Source organism: Brachycentrus maculatus, unplaced genomic scaffold, assembly GCF_059751285.1.
Source record: "Brachycentrus maculatus isolate JH-2025_06_01 unplaced genomic scaffold, ASM5975128v1 h1tg000503l, whole genome shotgun sequence".
NCBI classification, from domain to species: domain Eukaryota; kingdom Metazoa; phylum Arthropoda; class Insecta; order Trichoptera; family Brachycentridae; genus Brachycentrus; species Brachycentrus maculatus.
The window spans coordinates 818089-835669 of NW_028281249.1; the positions used below are offsets into that span (position 1 = coordinate 818089).

General features: G+C 33.7%; 1 protein-coding gene across 1 annotated transcript; it reads left to right on the forward strand.

Annotated features, from left to right (window-relative positions):
• Window positions 1–2512: 2512 nt before the first annotated feature.
• HtrA2 (HTRA2-related serine protease) lies at window positions 2513–9973 on the forward strand. The gene is made up of 6 exons (XM_088272516.1): window positions 2513–3143; window positions 4384–4515; window positions 6198–6462; window positions 7353–7456; window positions 7946–8010; window positions 9637–9973. The coding sequence occupies exons 1-6, from the start codon at window positions 2652–2654 to the stop codon at window positions 9809–9811; spliced, it is 1233 nt and encodes a 410-aa protein (XP_088128642.1). The 5' UTR covers window positions 2513–2651; the 3' UTR covers window positions 9812–9973.
• Window positions 9974–17581: the final 7608 nt, after the last annotated feature.

A 17581-nucleotide genomic window follows, 5' to 3' on the forward strand; every position in this document is an offset into this window, starting at 1 on the left:
TTCATAGTTACTTACTTCATATAAATTATTAATTGATTTTTTAGTAAATTTGTAACAAAAAATTATGCTGATACTTAAAAATCAAACACTTGTATTAAGAACACTAATGGAGTTTTATTTCATTTCACACGACAAGTATAGAAAACTACAGATGTTTTCATAACTAGTTTTCGAAACTAATAGTGTGAAATGAAATGAAATCAATTAGTGGTCTAATATAAGTGTTTAATTTTAAATAATCAACATGTCATTCCACACAGTTAATACCAAATCTACAAAAAATAAATTATGTAATGAAATCATTTGAGTGAGTTTGTGTCAACTCTGTTCTTAACATATTCACACATTTTAAAAGCATTTATAAATAATAAAATATCCATGTTTTATCATGTTTGAAATTGAGAAATTTGACTTGTGTTTCTGAAATTTACAGTCTTGGACGTTTCGCGGTGGAAATTGAAATTAATATTAAAACATGTAAAGTTTATGGGCAAATATAAATGCCCGTTATAGTTAGTCATTTTCTTTTAGTGGAGACTACACATCGGCTCGATATCCACTATATTAGTGACATGGAGCCATGTGAAGTAACCACGCCATTGTATATTTAGTCCTGTAGAAAAAATGAGAAAATATTTTATCGTCGTACTCTCCATCCCTTCTGAAAAGTTATTTCGAAAATATTGTTAGGTAGAAAAAAATGTGATATGATACACCCCCTATTGTTGAAAAATTGCTGGACAGTCTTTGATTATCTGTTCTCCGGAAAAATTGCCTCGTTTTCCTGCTTTTTGTATGTCAAATGTTTATTTATAAGTTTGGTTTTAGAACACATATGTATTTCCCAGTGTATTTTTAATTTTTTTAAAGTTCTTTCTCTGTTCAGCACAAATTTCACAAAAAATGTAGTTTTAATATTTTTACAGTATGCAGAATTTTGATTGTACGCAGAGAACGAATATTATTTTAAAAATGAGACGAAGTACGTTTTGTAATTTTGGAATGTTTTTTTTTTGTTGTTGAGAAAAAAATATTCACAAATGGTTATGATTGAATTATAGAACTCCTTTAAGTTTTCAATATATGAAAATTAAAAATATTACTGTTGTTTTGATGCAAAAATCATTCAAGTCCCAGGGATTCATTCATGCACAATATTTTGAATAATCTTTGATAATATGTCACATTATTTTAATCGAAATTTTGTGTTACTGTTTCCTAATATGTATACTCATATGTCTTATAATTATATTAACTGTTGCATGATATCCACACATAATAAGTTTCATTAAATATTTCAAGATTGCCTTTGTAACTCGTGTCAATTTTTATGCCTCGGTATATGTATGCTTTTAGAGGATACAATCCTTTTGGGTGTGATTTTTTTAATAGTTCATCCATTTATGTTTACACCGACATTAAATTCACAGAAGAAGGAAACAGCGATTATATAACAAAATGTTGGAAATACAAAGAAAAATAAAAGTCATTTGTTAAACTATTCCTGTGTTTTAATCTTTTAACTGTCTGCTAATGCATTGTTCCGCAAAATATGTGCCTGGCACACTGGTGTACCATGGTGATTACATTGTAGTTGGTGTGCCTCGGAAAAAGGTCTAGTTTCGTGAAAATAACACAATTGCCCCAAATTTTGATTGCCTGTGCTCAGTTAAGTAGGGTCACATTTTGCATTAAACATAATTTGTTAAATATGTTACCATAATAAGGTAAATATGCACCTCCGAAATTTTTTAATTTGGTAGGTGTACCTTGAAGTTTGCGGAACACTGTGCTAGTGAACTTATTTTCAGGCCGATAAGGGTTATGGTATTCAGTCCTAAATAAGAAAATCCACTCCTTTTAATCCCATTTGGTGGTATTATACGATTTTTGGTACTTATAAACTCCTGCGAATGGATTCTGTTTCTGTTAGCCTTTACATCTTATCTTTAATTAATATAGCCTGTACGTGTATGTGTTACGGGAAATGCTAGAATACGAGGTAAACCTAGGTTTATCCGGGTTAACTTAGCATTACCCAATACTGTTGGGTAAACTTCAAAAACTGACAGAAATAAAATTGGATTTGCAGTTTACCTATGTACACCTAGGTCTACCAAATGCTGATTGGATAATTTATAAGTACAGAGTCAGGGCAAAGGAACATTTTAACAAAATGTTTTGATTTATTTGTTTCATTATTAAAAAAATCATTAAAATACCAGACATTTTGTATGGTAAATTTAAAACAACCTAACCTATCCTAACCTAACCTCATACTCACGGCCAGTGTTGGGTAGACCTTGTCATAGATACATGGGTAAACTGCAAATTCCAATTTATTTTTGTCTTATAAATGTGGAATCCTATTGGGCTCCGATCTAATGAAGTAAACCGTCGTACCGAATGTCGCGATACTTGAACGCATGAAAAAGGTACTTAATTACCTACTGTAAATTTTACCAGCTGGGTATTTTTAATTCTGGTAACAATTTTGACCTCATCTTGCAACACTGCTTCGGTTTTCTGACAGCGGGATTTGTGCGTTTTGTTTTTTGAGATTCGTAAAAAATAACATTTCTATTGCCGTTGTAACATTAAAAAAGCTTATCTCAAAAAAGAAATTTATTTTGTAATTTATTATAAGTAAAATGGCCGGCATTCTAACGAGACCGATTCGCCGTTTCGTGTTACTCAAAAAAAGCGGAGTATTATCACAACTTACGATAAATAATTTTGAAAGTTTCAAAAGTAACCAGAGAGATTACGGCCAAAGTGAGAATGTGAACGTGAACCGTTTCGGATATTGCAAAGCCGTTTTCGCCGGCATTTTAGGTTATGTTTTATACAAGGAGATGCTAGATTTTCCTGTAGTCGATGCCGCCGTACCTTTTTACGGCGGTGACAACTCGATGAAGGGTAGAAGGGACAAATTTAATTTTATTTCCGATGTAGTGAGAGTTTGCGCTCCGTCTGTGGTTTATATAGAGATAAAAGACACTAGAAGAGTCGATTATTTCACCGGACAACCTACTACAATATCAAACGGGTCCGGTTTTATTGTCCACGAAGATGGTCTTATTTTAACTAACGCTCATGTTGTCGTTAGTAAATCACACAGTATGGTTTTAGTGAGACTACAAGTAAGTATATTCATTAATTTTGTATACTGTCTATGACGTATGCGACGGAGAGAGTTGAAATGATTCTCTCACTCTTTTCTTTCAACTGTCCGTTGAATTTGGAGAAGGGGAAGCGTTTCGAAGAAGTTTCACTTCAAAAAGGTTCTTCTGTTTGTATCATGTTTGGTCCTCCTGAGGTTGACTATCACTTGAGAGTAATTTTCCTTGTCTCGGGCAGCTCTAAACAGCGCCTCGACGGTCCTGATCCCCGTCCAATCTCGTATATTCCGGAGCCAGGAGATCTGCCTTCTGCCCACACCTCGTCGATCTTTTATTAGGTGCAATAGCTCGCACTTCTCTCCTCCTAGCACATGCTCCAGACAGGACACCTTCCGGACCTTGATATCAGTCAGCAACTGTCTCCCTTCTCTTGCTCTTTGGAGCACATTTGCGTTGCTGACCATATCGGTCCATGGAATGCGTAGCATTCTACGATGTAGCCACATTTGGAATGCCTCTAACCGGTTCATAGTGCTGATATTTATGGTAGTCAAAGGGGATCAGGGAAGTTGACTGATTGTAAACATATTTAATAACGGACTTTTAGAAAAATTATTTACTTGTATACACAAGTAAAAAATTCTAAAAGTCCATCCTCAAATATGTTTCCAATCACTCATCATCCCTGATCCCTTTTGACTGTGACTGCCAATCAACAAAAAATAAAGCCACTTGAGATCTACCCAAGCTCCTTTGCCTAGCCGTCAAAATATTTTGAATTTATATTATTTTGAGAAATAAAAAGACTTTGTTTTTTGATCCACTCACATTTTTACTAACCAAATAGTTTCGGCAACAACCTGTTGCCCTCTTCAGGGTTTAATTTGAACCATATAAAACCCTGAAGAGGGCAATAGGTTGTTGCCGAAACTAGTTGGTCAATAAAATGTGAGTGGATCAAAAAACAAAGTATTTTTATTTCTCAAAATAATATATGAATGTGATCCACAAAGTTAATGCTTTCAATATTCAAAACATGTTTTGAATTTTGTTAAGTAGATAGTGTTTTAGTATTAATCAGTCTTTATAAAGAAGCGGTTAGCTTAGAAACCGGTGGACATTATAATTAAGTTATAATAAAATACTTATGGTAATTTTAAAACAAAGTTACATTTTAATTATAAAATGGAAAATCAAAAAGTTAATGCTTCAAATATAAATTATATTGTAAATTTGTATGGTTTTTATGTTTTATTGCAAGGATGGTACAACATTCAACGGAGTCGTAGAAGATGTTGATATGAAGTCAGATCTAGCGACTGTGAGAATTCCCATAAAAGGCTTGCCAGTGATGAAGCTCGGCCAGTCTGCTGACATACGGCCCGGAGAATGGGTAAGCAACTCTTCCAAAGCATATCGCTCACTCCTTTCAAGAACGTCATAAATCAAAAATCATAAATATTCAGTTGTGCATGTTTTCGGAATGCCCAGAAAATGTACTATATCCCAGCAAAAGCGGCATATTTTTAACTTCATGTTTACCCGCTACAGGGCTGAAAGTGTTGTTTTTGCATTTTGAAGAAAAGGCATTGTTTAGTAATTTTTTAAAATAAACTAAATATTTTTCAAATGGAGAAAAAACCCTTCAGGTTTTACCTAAAAAGATCTGTTGCACAGTAAAAAGTTAAATAAGTGGCTTGATATTTATTTTTAATACATTGTATTATATTTTTAAACGTTTTCCTGAAAATCAAGTTTTTTTGATTCATGACGTTCTTGAAAGGAGTGAGCAATATGTCAGATTTGGTCCAACGAACTTTGAGTATTTTGCAATAAAGCTATAACCTACTCTAATTATCCACCTTTTTTTATCTATTTTGTCCGCCTCCGTAGTGTAATGGTCAGCTCGCTGGGCTACCGTGCAGGAGGTCCCGGGTTCGATCCCCAGGGGGGGTTAAAATAAATATAAGGGATCTTTTCACTCTAGTATTTATTCAATACTACCCTGGACTGGTACCTGAAACGGACGGCTGATCACCTTTCCTTCGTGTGTTAACGATCAAGTTAACACTCCGTTTATATGATGCAGTGCCCTATGCACCATTGGGGTGTGGATAAGGGTTTGAAGAAGAAGAAGAAGAAGAATTATTCACAAAAATCATTGAATAAAAGTTTTTTTTGTGAAAAATGTAACTGGTCAAATTATACTTTAATATCAGCTTTCTTCCTGTGTCCAGTATTGAACAAACCCTTCCTCTTGGACTTCCGCAGTTCTCTGTTGGACGCGCCTCTCTTCCAGTGCAGGCCCGCCACTTTCTTAATTTCATCGGACCATATTTTCTGGGGCCTACCCGCACTTCTGCGTCCTGTTCTTTGGCCTCCTGTCAAGCACCTTTTCTGTCCATCTATCCTCAGACATACGTGCCACATGACCTGCCCAGTTCCACCTAGATCAATAGATCAAATTATAAGTGTTATGTTTTCAGGCGACTCCCAGTATGTAAAATAATTCGGTAAGGACCTTGCATACATTTGAAAGGATCCCTAATAAATAAAGCCCACTCAAATCAATCATAGATACTGCCCGTGAACTCGCACATGAGGCGACGTATGAATTTTATCATAAATATATGAGTTCCAAAATTTCGATAGAATGGTGAATGTTACCCTTCTACCGATGATTGACAACCACACTACTCAAATTTCACTGTTCAAAAAATTGTACTCAAATAAACATATTCTTCAATTGATGCATTCTTTCATACGCGGTTACGAGTTCTCAGCACCATCTACGGTTAATATGAGTAAGTTTTTGATCACCAGACACCTCTATGAAATATATGTAGGGTGTTTCACGAATCATTTTACATACTAGGAGACGCTTTTTGAAAACACGTTTTAATTTTTTTCATTAAACTTATTTTGACCAGGTACTTTATTCACAATATGGAATTTCTTAACAATATTTTTTATTATTTACGATATTTTTATTATTTACATTATTTATACTATTTTTAATACTTACGATATTTTTTATTATTTACAATATTTTTATTTGTTTACGATATTTTTCAGGTTGTCGCACTGGGCAGTCCATTGGCTCTGAGCAACACCGTGACGGCGGGCGTCGTCAGCTCGGTGCAGAGGAATTCCGACGAATTGGGTTTGTCCGGCAAGGACATGAACTACATACAGACCGACGCGGCGATCACGTTTGGCAACTCGGGAGGTCCTCTGGTCAATTTGGACGGAGAGGCTATTGGAATAAACAGCATGAAGGTCACTTCGGGAATATCATTCGCCATTCCTATCGACTACGCCAAACAGTTTCTGTCGAAAAGTAAGTCTCTTGAAAATAATACTTCTTGTTGAACGGATCCCTGCAAGTCCTAAACTTAATGTTTCTTAGTTAACTAACTAACTAACTAACCATCACGCCGCTTCCCCGCAGGGGTAGGCAGAGAGAATCGAACGCCACATCACTCTGTCTTTGCAAACATTCTTTGCCTCTTCTACATTCATGCATCTCCTCATACATACCCGACGATTATTACGACTTCTGACCCGGCCGCTTTCAAGTATTTGAAATACCTGATTGTGCCAAGTTTTCCTCGGTCGTCCTCTGCTTCTTTTTCCAACTACATTCGCCTCATAAATTTGTTAAACCGTTCTTTCTTCACTCATACGCTCCACATGTCCAAACCATCTCAACACACCTTTCTTAATTTTATCGATGTTTCTTAGTTATCTCTACATAAAAAGTATGGGTATTATCCTTGGCCCTATACGACCGAGTTTCTCCAAGGTATGCATGGCTACAACAGTTTAGAGACTTGATGATTATGTATTTTTATCGATTGTTGCGCCGTATGATCGATAATCCTGAAATTTACTCTGTATGTTCCCGATAGTTACCAAAGACAGTGTCGGCATAGATTGTTTCACATTCCTATATACAGGACCAACCTGCCAATGGTTATGCCTGTGGGAAGAGCTACCGCTATGCTTAACAATATCACGCCGGATATTGATTTGTTCCATGTGTCTGAGGGGGTATTCGGAAACGGGATTCTTCTACAACTCTCTTTTTATGAGTCTTTTTATTTACTTTGTAATTTATGTTATTAATATATACGCCTTAAATGTAAGTTTGTCATATATTACGTATGTTGGTTATTGAATAAATTGAATTGAATTGAAAATAAACGCATTCATTTATTATTCTTACAGGGAAAGAAAATAAAGCTCAACCAGTTTCAAAGAGATATCTCGGAATCACGATGCTGTCACTAACACCGCACATATTACGGGAACTACGCCAAAGAAACCCAGACGTAAGTCGATTTAACATTTACATACGTAACTTAGATGTCGCTCACTCCTTTCAAGAACGTCATAAATAAAAAATCGTCGATTTTCAGTTGTGCATGTTTTCGGAATGACCAGAAAATGTATTATATCCCAGCAAAAGAGGCATATTTTTAACTTAATATTTACCCGCTACAGGGTAGAAAGTGTTGTATTTGCATTTTGAAGAAAAGGTATTGTTTTATTATTTTTTTAAATATGCTAAATTTTTTTCAAATGGAGAAAATACCTTCAGGTTTTACCTAAAAAGATTTGTTGCAAAGTTAAAAGTTCAATAAGTGACTTGATATTTATTTTTAATACATTGTATTATATTTTTAAACTTTAAAAACGTTCTCCTGAAAAATCAAGTTTTTTGATTTATGACGTTCTTGAAAGGAGTGAGCGATGTGATGTTTAATAAGGAAATTAGTTCTGAATATTTTATAATATATTCTTTGTGTATTGTTCAACAGATTGGTAATGATATAACCCACGGAGTTCTCGTATGGAAAGTCATCATAGGTTCACCAGCACATACGTAAGTAAAACTAACTAACTAACCGCCACGCTGCTTCCTCGTAGGGGTAGTGTAAAGGTGCGTGCTACGTGCGCGACGACACTTGTGATTAGCGTACTGTGTGCACTTATTGACGCCCAATTAAACAAAGACTTTAGTCCCTTTTGTCATGAGGCAGGTTGGACTGAGCGAGTACATATTAACACATTAGTTACGGCAATGTTTTGATAAAACTGTATCTTGAGGCGGGCGACATTAGACAGCTGTTTTATTATAATACAAGAATGCTCTGAGGTTGAACTCGAAAACAATACAAAAATGGTTAAATGGTCTCTAACGTCTCAAAATAAAATCATGTTAGTCCACAAATCACAAAAGTAAAAAAAATGTTAAAAACACTAATAAAATATTAGAAAATAACAACACAGTTTAACGACCGCCGAAAACTCAAAATCTGCGAATAAAAAATGATTTATGGGCTTTACCCACACGCGTTTATTGTTTTGTAAGTACCAACTGCCGACTTAAGTAAAGGACAATGTTCTTTGTATTTTATTTCATTTTAGGACAAAGAAAAAAACGCACCGTCTGTATCCATTGTTTAAAGTTAATTTGTAACATTTCCTTCAAAACAGATTACGACCATTAGCTATGTTTTGAACCAGTAAAGATCAGTATTATTTTTTATATAGCGACATCTATCCACTACACAACAAAAGCAAAAAGGCCAAGAGATTAGAAGTTTATGACGTGTTTTTTGTATACTAAATTGAAGGTAGCCGAAATGCACAAAAATGTGCACCCCGCCACCACACAAGGTTTCTGAAACGCACAAATATGTGCAAACCGTACACAATGTGTTAATAACACGGTATCGACTATATTTATGTATTTTTATTTTAGAAACAAACAATACGTCAGTCAATACTTTAAATGTTTCCAAAACAGCTCTGTAGAAGTGATGTTACACGCTCTGGTGAAATACGAATTAAGACTGTTAAATAACCCCACTTGATCTAGTTTTGTCCGCCTCCGTAGTGTAATGGTCAGCACGCTCGGCTACCGTTCTGGAGGTCCCGGGTTCGATTCCCAGGGGGGGGTGAAATAAATATATGTGATTTTTTCATTTTTATATTTATTCAATATTACCCTGGACTGGTACCTGAAGCGGAGGGCTGATCACCTTTCCTTCGTGTGTTAACGATCAAGATAACACTGTGTTTATATAATGCAGTGCCCTATGCACCATTGGGTGCAGACAAGGGTTTGAAAATTGATCCAGGGTAGAGAATCTTAATATGTTGTCGGTTAGCAAATTGATTTATGTTCATGGGACACATCTCGAATGTGCACCATGCCCGAACGAACATATCAAGATAATCTCTCAACCTGCACCCCGATGGTGCATAGGGCATTGCATTATATTAACGCAGTGTTATCTTGATCGTTAACACATGAAGGAAAGGTGATCAGCCCTCCGCCTCAGGTACCAGTCCAGGGTGATATTGAAGTAATGTTTTGTGAAAACACATACGGTTATGCGAGCCGCGTGGATCCGGTTAATTAAACTCAAGTGGTAAAAAACAAGTGTTTTCTTTAATCATTGTAATATCTATTTTGTTGATTTTTGATCTTATTTCATATCAGGGGTGGCCTGAGACCCGGAGATATTGTGACTCACATCGACGGGAAGAAGATGCTGTCGGCCAATGACGTTTACAAAGTTTTGGAGACAAGTTCTGCTCCGAAACTCAGTGTTCGAATATCCCGATCAAATGTTGTCATGGAACTGTCCATCAAGCCTGAAGACGCCTCGAGTTAACTCATAATCAAATGATATTCAAATAATTTTGGAAAGTAAACATAATTTTTTTAACCTTTCCCTCCTGGTGATATCGCTCACTCCTTTCAAGCGTCATAAATCAAGAAACTTGATTTTTCAGGAGAACGTTTTTAAAGTTTAAAAATATAAAATAAAAATAAATATCAAGCCGCTTATTGAACTTTTTACTGTGCGACAGATCTTTTTAGGTAAAACCTGAAGGTTTTTTCTCCATTTTAAATATATTTAGTACATTTAAAAAAATAATATAACAATACATTTTCTTCAAAATGCATAAACAACACTTTCTGCCCTGTAGCGGGTAAATATTAAGTTAAAAATATGCCTCTTTTGCTGGGATAAAGTAGATTTTCTGGGCATTCCAAAAACATGCACCACTGAATATTGTCAATTTTTGATATATGACGTTCTTGAAAGGAGTGAGCGATATCATCGTTGCACGCGGTAGTTTTTAGCACCGAAGGGAAAGGTTAATGAGTCATGTTTATCATTTAATTTATAGTCGGTTAGGTTGAAGTTCAGCAAAATGTAAGACAATCATTATACCGATAATAATGTATTACCTTTATTTGTGTAAATTTTTATTTACAATCAATTTGTGACTTATAACTAAGGAGTATCTTCAAACCAACGTAAGATAGTGAAAATGACCTTGTACCTTATCGAAAACTGGTTGAAAAGTACCAAATATAAATTAATTTAAATTGTTTGGGTACATATACAGTGGAACCTCTCATATCCAGCACCTATCATAATGAGTAATTCATATTATTTTTTGACATCTCATCAAAGATGAAGAAGAATATGGAAGTCTGGGCATTTACGGGGCTGACGACCGTCATAGGCTGGTTTAAGTGATCACTTTACACACGTGTAACATTCACCAATTCTACCCATTATTGACAACCACACTACTCAAATTCTTGGAAGTTCTATATATATGAACCAATTTAGAAGCCTTGTTCTTGAATCACTAGAACTTCACTAGAGACATCTATTGGTGAGATGGAAAGAAGCTTTTCACTTAGCAGAAACTCTTATATTAGTATGTGAGGTCCGAATTCTGGATTATAATCACACACATGAGAAACGCCAGAAAATATCATAGATATCTAGTGAAGTTCTAGTGATTCAAGAACAAGGCTTCTAAATTGGTTCATATATATAGAACTTCCAAGAATTTGAGTAGTGTGGTTGTCAATAATGGGTAGAATTGGCGAATGTTACACGTGTGTAAAGTGATCACTTAAACCAGCCTAAGACGGTCGTCAGCCCCGTAAATGCCCAGACTTCCATATTCTTCTTTATCTTTGATGAGATGTCATAAAATAATATGAGAATAACTCCTGTAATTGGAGATGATCCAGATTTTGTGAACAAGTATTTGGACACACTCAAAATGTTGGAAATGAGTAATTCACATAGCAAGCAAAAAAAAGGGAAGAAAAGTGTCGGCATAAAATGTCTTTAGACAGTTTTCTAGTTTAAAAGGATTAATTATTTGTCATGAATTCATATTAACGTTTTTTTTTTTTTTAATTAAAATTAAATTCTAAGTTGTTACACTCCTTAACAATTTAAAAGTAATTTTATTAGTATAAACTTTACTAAAAAATATATTAAAAAAATTTACTGTGTTTTCGGCATTATCGTATTTCACATTGATTTCTATGGGAATTTTTTTTTCGCTTGATGAGTTAGATTCTGGAATGGATTATGCCCGTTATGAGAGGTTCCACTGTATTTGTGTGTATAATATTATGCATTAAAGTATAATTTATTTTGACTTTAAGACAATAATGTGTGTGGATTTTCTGTTTCTGACTGAGGAGCAATAATTATGTATATCGCTCACTCCATTCAAGAACGTCATAAATCAAAAATCGTAAATTTTCAGCTGTGCATGTTTTCGGAATGCCCAGAAAATGTACTTTATCCCAGCAAAAGAGGAATATTTTCAACTAAATATTTACCCGCTACAGGGCAGAAAATGATGTTTTTGCATTTTGAAGAAAAGGTATTGTTTTATTATTTTTTTAAATATGCTAAATTTTTTTCAAATGGAGAAAATACCTTCAGGTTTTACCTAAAAAGATTTGTTGCAAAGTTAAAAGTTCAATAAGTGACTTGATATTTATTTTCAATACATTGTATTATATTTTTAAACATTAAAAACGTTCTCCTGAAAAATCAAGTTTTTTGATTTATGACGTTCTTGAAAGGAGTGAGCGATATATACGGGTGATTTTTGAAATAATTTTTAATCACAGTATAATGGCAAATGAATGTTTAAATTTTGAAACTATAACCACTACCCAGTTATATTTATTTATTTTTTTTCAATATCTGTTGGACGTACTTGTATTATTTACAAAATATATATATTTAAAAATAAACAGTACTTTATTTTTATGAATTTAAAATTCAAAGGGTTGTGTTTTGGTTGGAAAAGTCTCCGTAAAACAAGACTTAATCTGTAATAGTATTAATATAGGGTATAAAAGCAAAATATTATCACTTCATTCATATTTTTCGTAATTAATTGTAAAATTTATACAAAAATAAAATTATATGGCATTTTTAAAGTATGTTTTGAAGTAAATTCTATAAAATACAATGAATGTTTGAATGTTACCATTGTGATTTTTCAGTATGATGTAACTTGTATAGCAATGACATCTGTGGATATTTGTGTGTAATTTTGTCAATTGAAAAATATTCAGAATGTGTTTTTTTTAAAAAAATATGTAACATAATGTCTATCTTCATAATACATCGATTTAATGAAAAAAAATTTTTTTCCATGTAAAAAGAACCCTCTCCCTAGAGAAAGTTGGACATTATTTTTTGTACTCCCGGAAAAGTTAAAAATATAATAGAAACTATATTTCGGTAACTCTATTATATGCCTCCGCATAGTCCGCCTCTATTATAGTCCGCCTCCGTAGTGTAATGGTCAGCACGCTCGGCTACCGTTCTGGAGGTCCCGGCTTCGATTCTCAAGGGGGGTAAAAATAAATATAAGTGATTTTTTCACTGTAATATTTATTCAATATTACCATGGACTGGTACCTGAAGCGGAGGGCTGATCACCTTTCCTTCATGTGTAAAACGATCATGATAACACTGCGTTTATAAGACACAGTGCCCTATGCACCATTGGGGTGCGGATAAGGGTTTTATTATTATTATATTATTATTATATGCATATCTACATAACCGCGAACTGTAAAGGTGGAGACTGACCGGAGCATTTCGTCGTAACAAAACGTCGTAACATCGCTTGCGGCGAGCATCAGTGAGCATCCGAAACTATGGATGGAGCGCTCGGCTCGCTGTACTGACTGCCTGAATGCTCGCATCGTAACATGTTACGTTACGACAAAATGCTCCGGTCAGTCTTCACGCTAATGTTTATAAAACATTTCATGTAAAATTCTTCATTTTGACCTAACGTCCAATATATTTTGTTTATATTAAAAAAATATCTGTACATAGAATTATGTAATTCAGTTATCATAATAGGATATGAAAAATAATTTCATAGCGCAAGAATTACTTTAATTTATTGCTGAAAACCGATTTGATGGTAAAACACCATGTTTTATTTTATTCAAAATTTGTAAATATTCATCAGCTAATTCAGTAAATTGTGTATATATATATATATTAGTCTGAGTTGAGTTTAGATAAAAAAAAAGCATCGAAGATACAAATGTAAAGTTAAAGTATTTTAGTAAAAATATTTTATAAATTGTTGCCATCTTGAATTCATTTAATAAATTATGTTAAAATTGATTCAATCTATCTGTTTTCTTTATCAATGATTATAAAAAAATTCATTGTTTATTTTTGTGATATTTATTTTAAATGTAAAGAAACAAAAAAACTGTACATTTAGTTCAATTAGTGATGTGTTATCATTAAACAATAAATGAATTATGTACATGAAATCTATTGGTGCGATTCGTACTATTTTTTTTGTTATTTTAATTATTCAACAAAGCTACTGGCATTTATCGCATATCGCATAATTTGAAAGGTTTATATAAAAAATAAAAATAAAATTGTCCTCCGTAGTGTTATGGTCAGCACGCTCGGTTACCGTTCTAGAGGTCCCGGGTTCGATTCCCAGGGGGGAATCAAATGAATATGAGTGATTTTTTCACTCTAATATTTATTTCGCAAGTGTTTTTGCCTAGAATTTTCACTCATGAATTAAAGAGTAAATCCACTCACGAGCAAGCATAGGCTATGAGACTTAAAAAGTTGAAGCCTGAGTAGGGTCATGATAATTTAAAAAAAAAAACTAATTTTATTCAATATTTCCCTGGACTGGTTACCTGAAGTGAAGGGCTGATCACTTTTCCTTTATGTGTTAAAGATCAAGATAACACGGCGTTTATATGATGCAGTGCCCTATGCCCCATAGGGTGTGGATGAGGGTTTGAATGAATCATTTAACGGCTAATAAATTATGTTTGTGAAATCTATTGGTGCAATTCGTACTATTTTTTTATTATTTTAATTATTCAACAAAGCTGCTGACAATCATTGCGTAATTTGAAATATTTATATAAAAAAATAATACCTGCAAATGCGAGATAAACAAAGAGGATTTAAAAAAAAATTGTTGCCATTAAAAACTGGCTAAAAAAAAGTCAATGTTAAATTAGTAAACACAATGTATTTTGGATTTTTGACTGTTTACTTTGCACCTACCTTTTTTTTTTACCAGGAGCTTTAATTTGTTTTTCAGATTTTTCATTAATGTGATAATTGTAAGATGTTGTATATATATAGATATTTTGAATAAAACTTGTTACTTATTTTGTTGTTTTTATTTTTTATTGTTACCAGATTTATTTTATTTTTCGTATGATTTTTGTGTTCACATCACATCAATACAAAGTGCGATCCCTCAGACGAATGTGTGGCAAAACGATGTTCGAATGATGAAGTAAGGAAAGAATGCAAGGCTGAGGTAAGCATTATCGATAAAGTTAAGAAAGGTGTGTTGAGATGGTTTGGACATGTGGAACGTATGAGTGAGAAAAGAACGGTTAAACAAATTTATGGGGCGAATGTAGTTGGAAAATAAGCAGTGGAAGACCGAGGAAAACTTGGCACAATCAGGTATGTCAAATACTTGAATGCGGCCGGGTAGGGAGTCGTAATAATCGTCAGGGATGTATGAGGAGATGCATGAATGTAGAAGAGGCGAAGAATGTTTGCAAAGACAGAGTGGTGTGGCGTTCGATTCTCTCTGCCTACCCCTGCGTGGAAGCAATGTGATGGTTATTTTAATTAAATTAAACACTTGAATAATCCACTGAATTGAGTTTTATTTTGATATTATGACTAGTTTCGAAAACGACTAGTTTTTTCATCTTCTGGTACAAATTAAAATTAATTTAAATTTATATTATTTTTGACATCTCATCAAAGATGAAGAAGAATATGGAAGTCTGGGTATTTACGGGGCTGACGACCGTCATAGGCTGGTTTAAGTGATCACTTTACACACGTGTAACATTCACCAATGCTACCCATTATTGTCAACCACACTACTCAAATTCTTGGAAGTTCTTTATATATGAACCAATTTAGAAACCTTGTTCTTGAATCTATTGAACTTCACTAGAGACATCTATTGGTGAGATGTAAAGAAGCTTTTTACTAAGTAGAAACTCTTATATTAGTATGTGAGATCCGAATCCTGGATTATAAAATATATAAATTATATTTAAATTATAAGCTTAAATAATAAAAATGAAAATGGTATTTTCTGGCGTTTCTCATGTGTGTGATTATAATCTAGGATTCGGATCTCACATACTAATATAAGAGTTTTTGCTTAGTAAAAAGCTTCTTTACATCTCACCAATAGATGTCTCTAGTGAAGTTCTATTGATTCAAGAACAAGGTTTCTAAATTGGTTCATATATACAGAACTTCCAAGAATTTGAGTAGTGTGGTTGTCAATAATGGGTAGCATTGGTGAATGTTACACGTGTGTAAAGTGATCACTTAAACCAGCCTATGACGGTCGTCAGCCCCGTAAATACCCAGACTTCCATATTCTTCTTCATCTTTGATGAGATGTCAAAAATAATATGAAAATAACTGCTGTAATTGGAGATAATCCAGATTTTGTGAACAAGTATTTGGACACACTCAAAATGTTGTAATTTAAATTTAAATTTTCAGTTTTAATTTGTACCAGAAGATGAAAACAATTGTCGTTTTCGAAACTAGTCGTAATACCAAAATAAAACTCAATTCAGTGGATTATTCAAGTGTTTAATTTAATTAAAATAATCATGTCATTCCACAAAGTTAATGCCGAATCAATAAATAATATAACGTGATGGTTAGTTAGTTAGGTCAAAATATTAAAGGTCAAAATTTGTAAGTATTCTTTTCCGATTATTGTTACCATAATTAGGCATTTAATAATAAAATATCAGTTTTCGCTGCCCGAATAACCAATTTTTAAAAATGAGCAATAGATTTATTATAACATTTGTCTGGAGTATGTTGCACTGTATGGTTATAGAAATCTGGGCTTAAATAAGTATCTAAGAGGGATAGAGAAAGATCAAAAGTGTGTGAGGAGTGGTGTTGGAAAAGGTTGGATGGAAAAAGGGACAAAGAGGTTTTAAGAAGAGTGAAAGAAAAATAAGCCATATATAAAATTGAAGATGGAAGGTGATGGGATATACCTTGTCATTAAGGTGGAGACTGACCGGAGCATTTCGTCGTAACGTAACACGTAACGATGCAAGCATTCAGGCAGTCAGTACAGCGAGCGGAGCGCTCCATCCATAGTTTCAGAATGCTCTGGTCAGTCTCCACCTTTACAATAATAGAGGGGAAAATAGAAAGAAAGAGAGGAGGAGTAAGACCAAAAATAAGTTATTTGGAGAAGTTAAACGAAAGTGTAATATAAAGATTTCAAATTCCTATCATTTAACAAGTAGTCTCTAAATCTCTTTATTAAATAAAAATATTTGGTATTTCTTAGTCCACCTCCATAGTGTAATGGTCAGCACGCTCGGCTACCATTCTGGAGGTCCCGGGTTCGATTCCCAGGGGGGGGGGTCAAATAAATATAAGTGATTTCTTTCACTCTAATATTTATTCAATATCACCCTGGACTGGTACCTGAAGCGGAGGGCTGATCACCTTTCCTTCATGTGTTAATGATCACGATAACACTGCGTTTATATGCAGTGCCCTATGCACCACTGGGGTGCGGATAAGGGTTTGAAAAAGAAGAAGATTTCTTTGTAATCTATAGACATGCAGAGAAGGAGAAATCTTATAATATGTAATGAAAATTTCTGTAGACATTATTTCAAAAGAAAAAAAAAAACTAAGTCTGTTTTAAGTGGATGCAACAAGAATCATTTCTAACCGCAAAAATAAAAATAATAAAAACCTTAAATAGCGTGTAAAATAAACTGGTGAAAATATATGCAAAATATATTCAAAACCATAAAATTTCGTTATGAACTATTTTGGTATGCGACATCTATGGAAGAGTAGATAATCAAAGTAATTATACGCTTCTTCATAGATGACACTAATGTATGTATGGTTCATTTCTTGGGTGCGGTGATTTATATTTTTCTATTCAACTACAGATGGCAATAATATACTTAAAAAATATGGTAGTTGTTTTTATTGTTATCATTTTATTGTATCATTCAAGACATATCAAATTGATTTGATCATGACTAATAC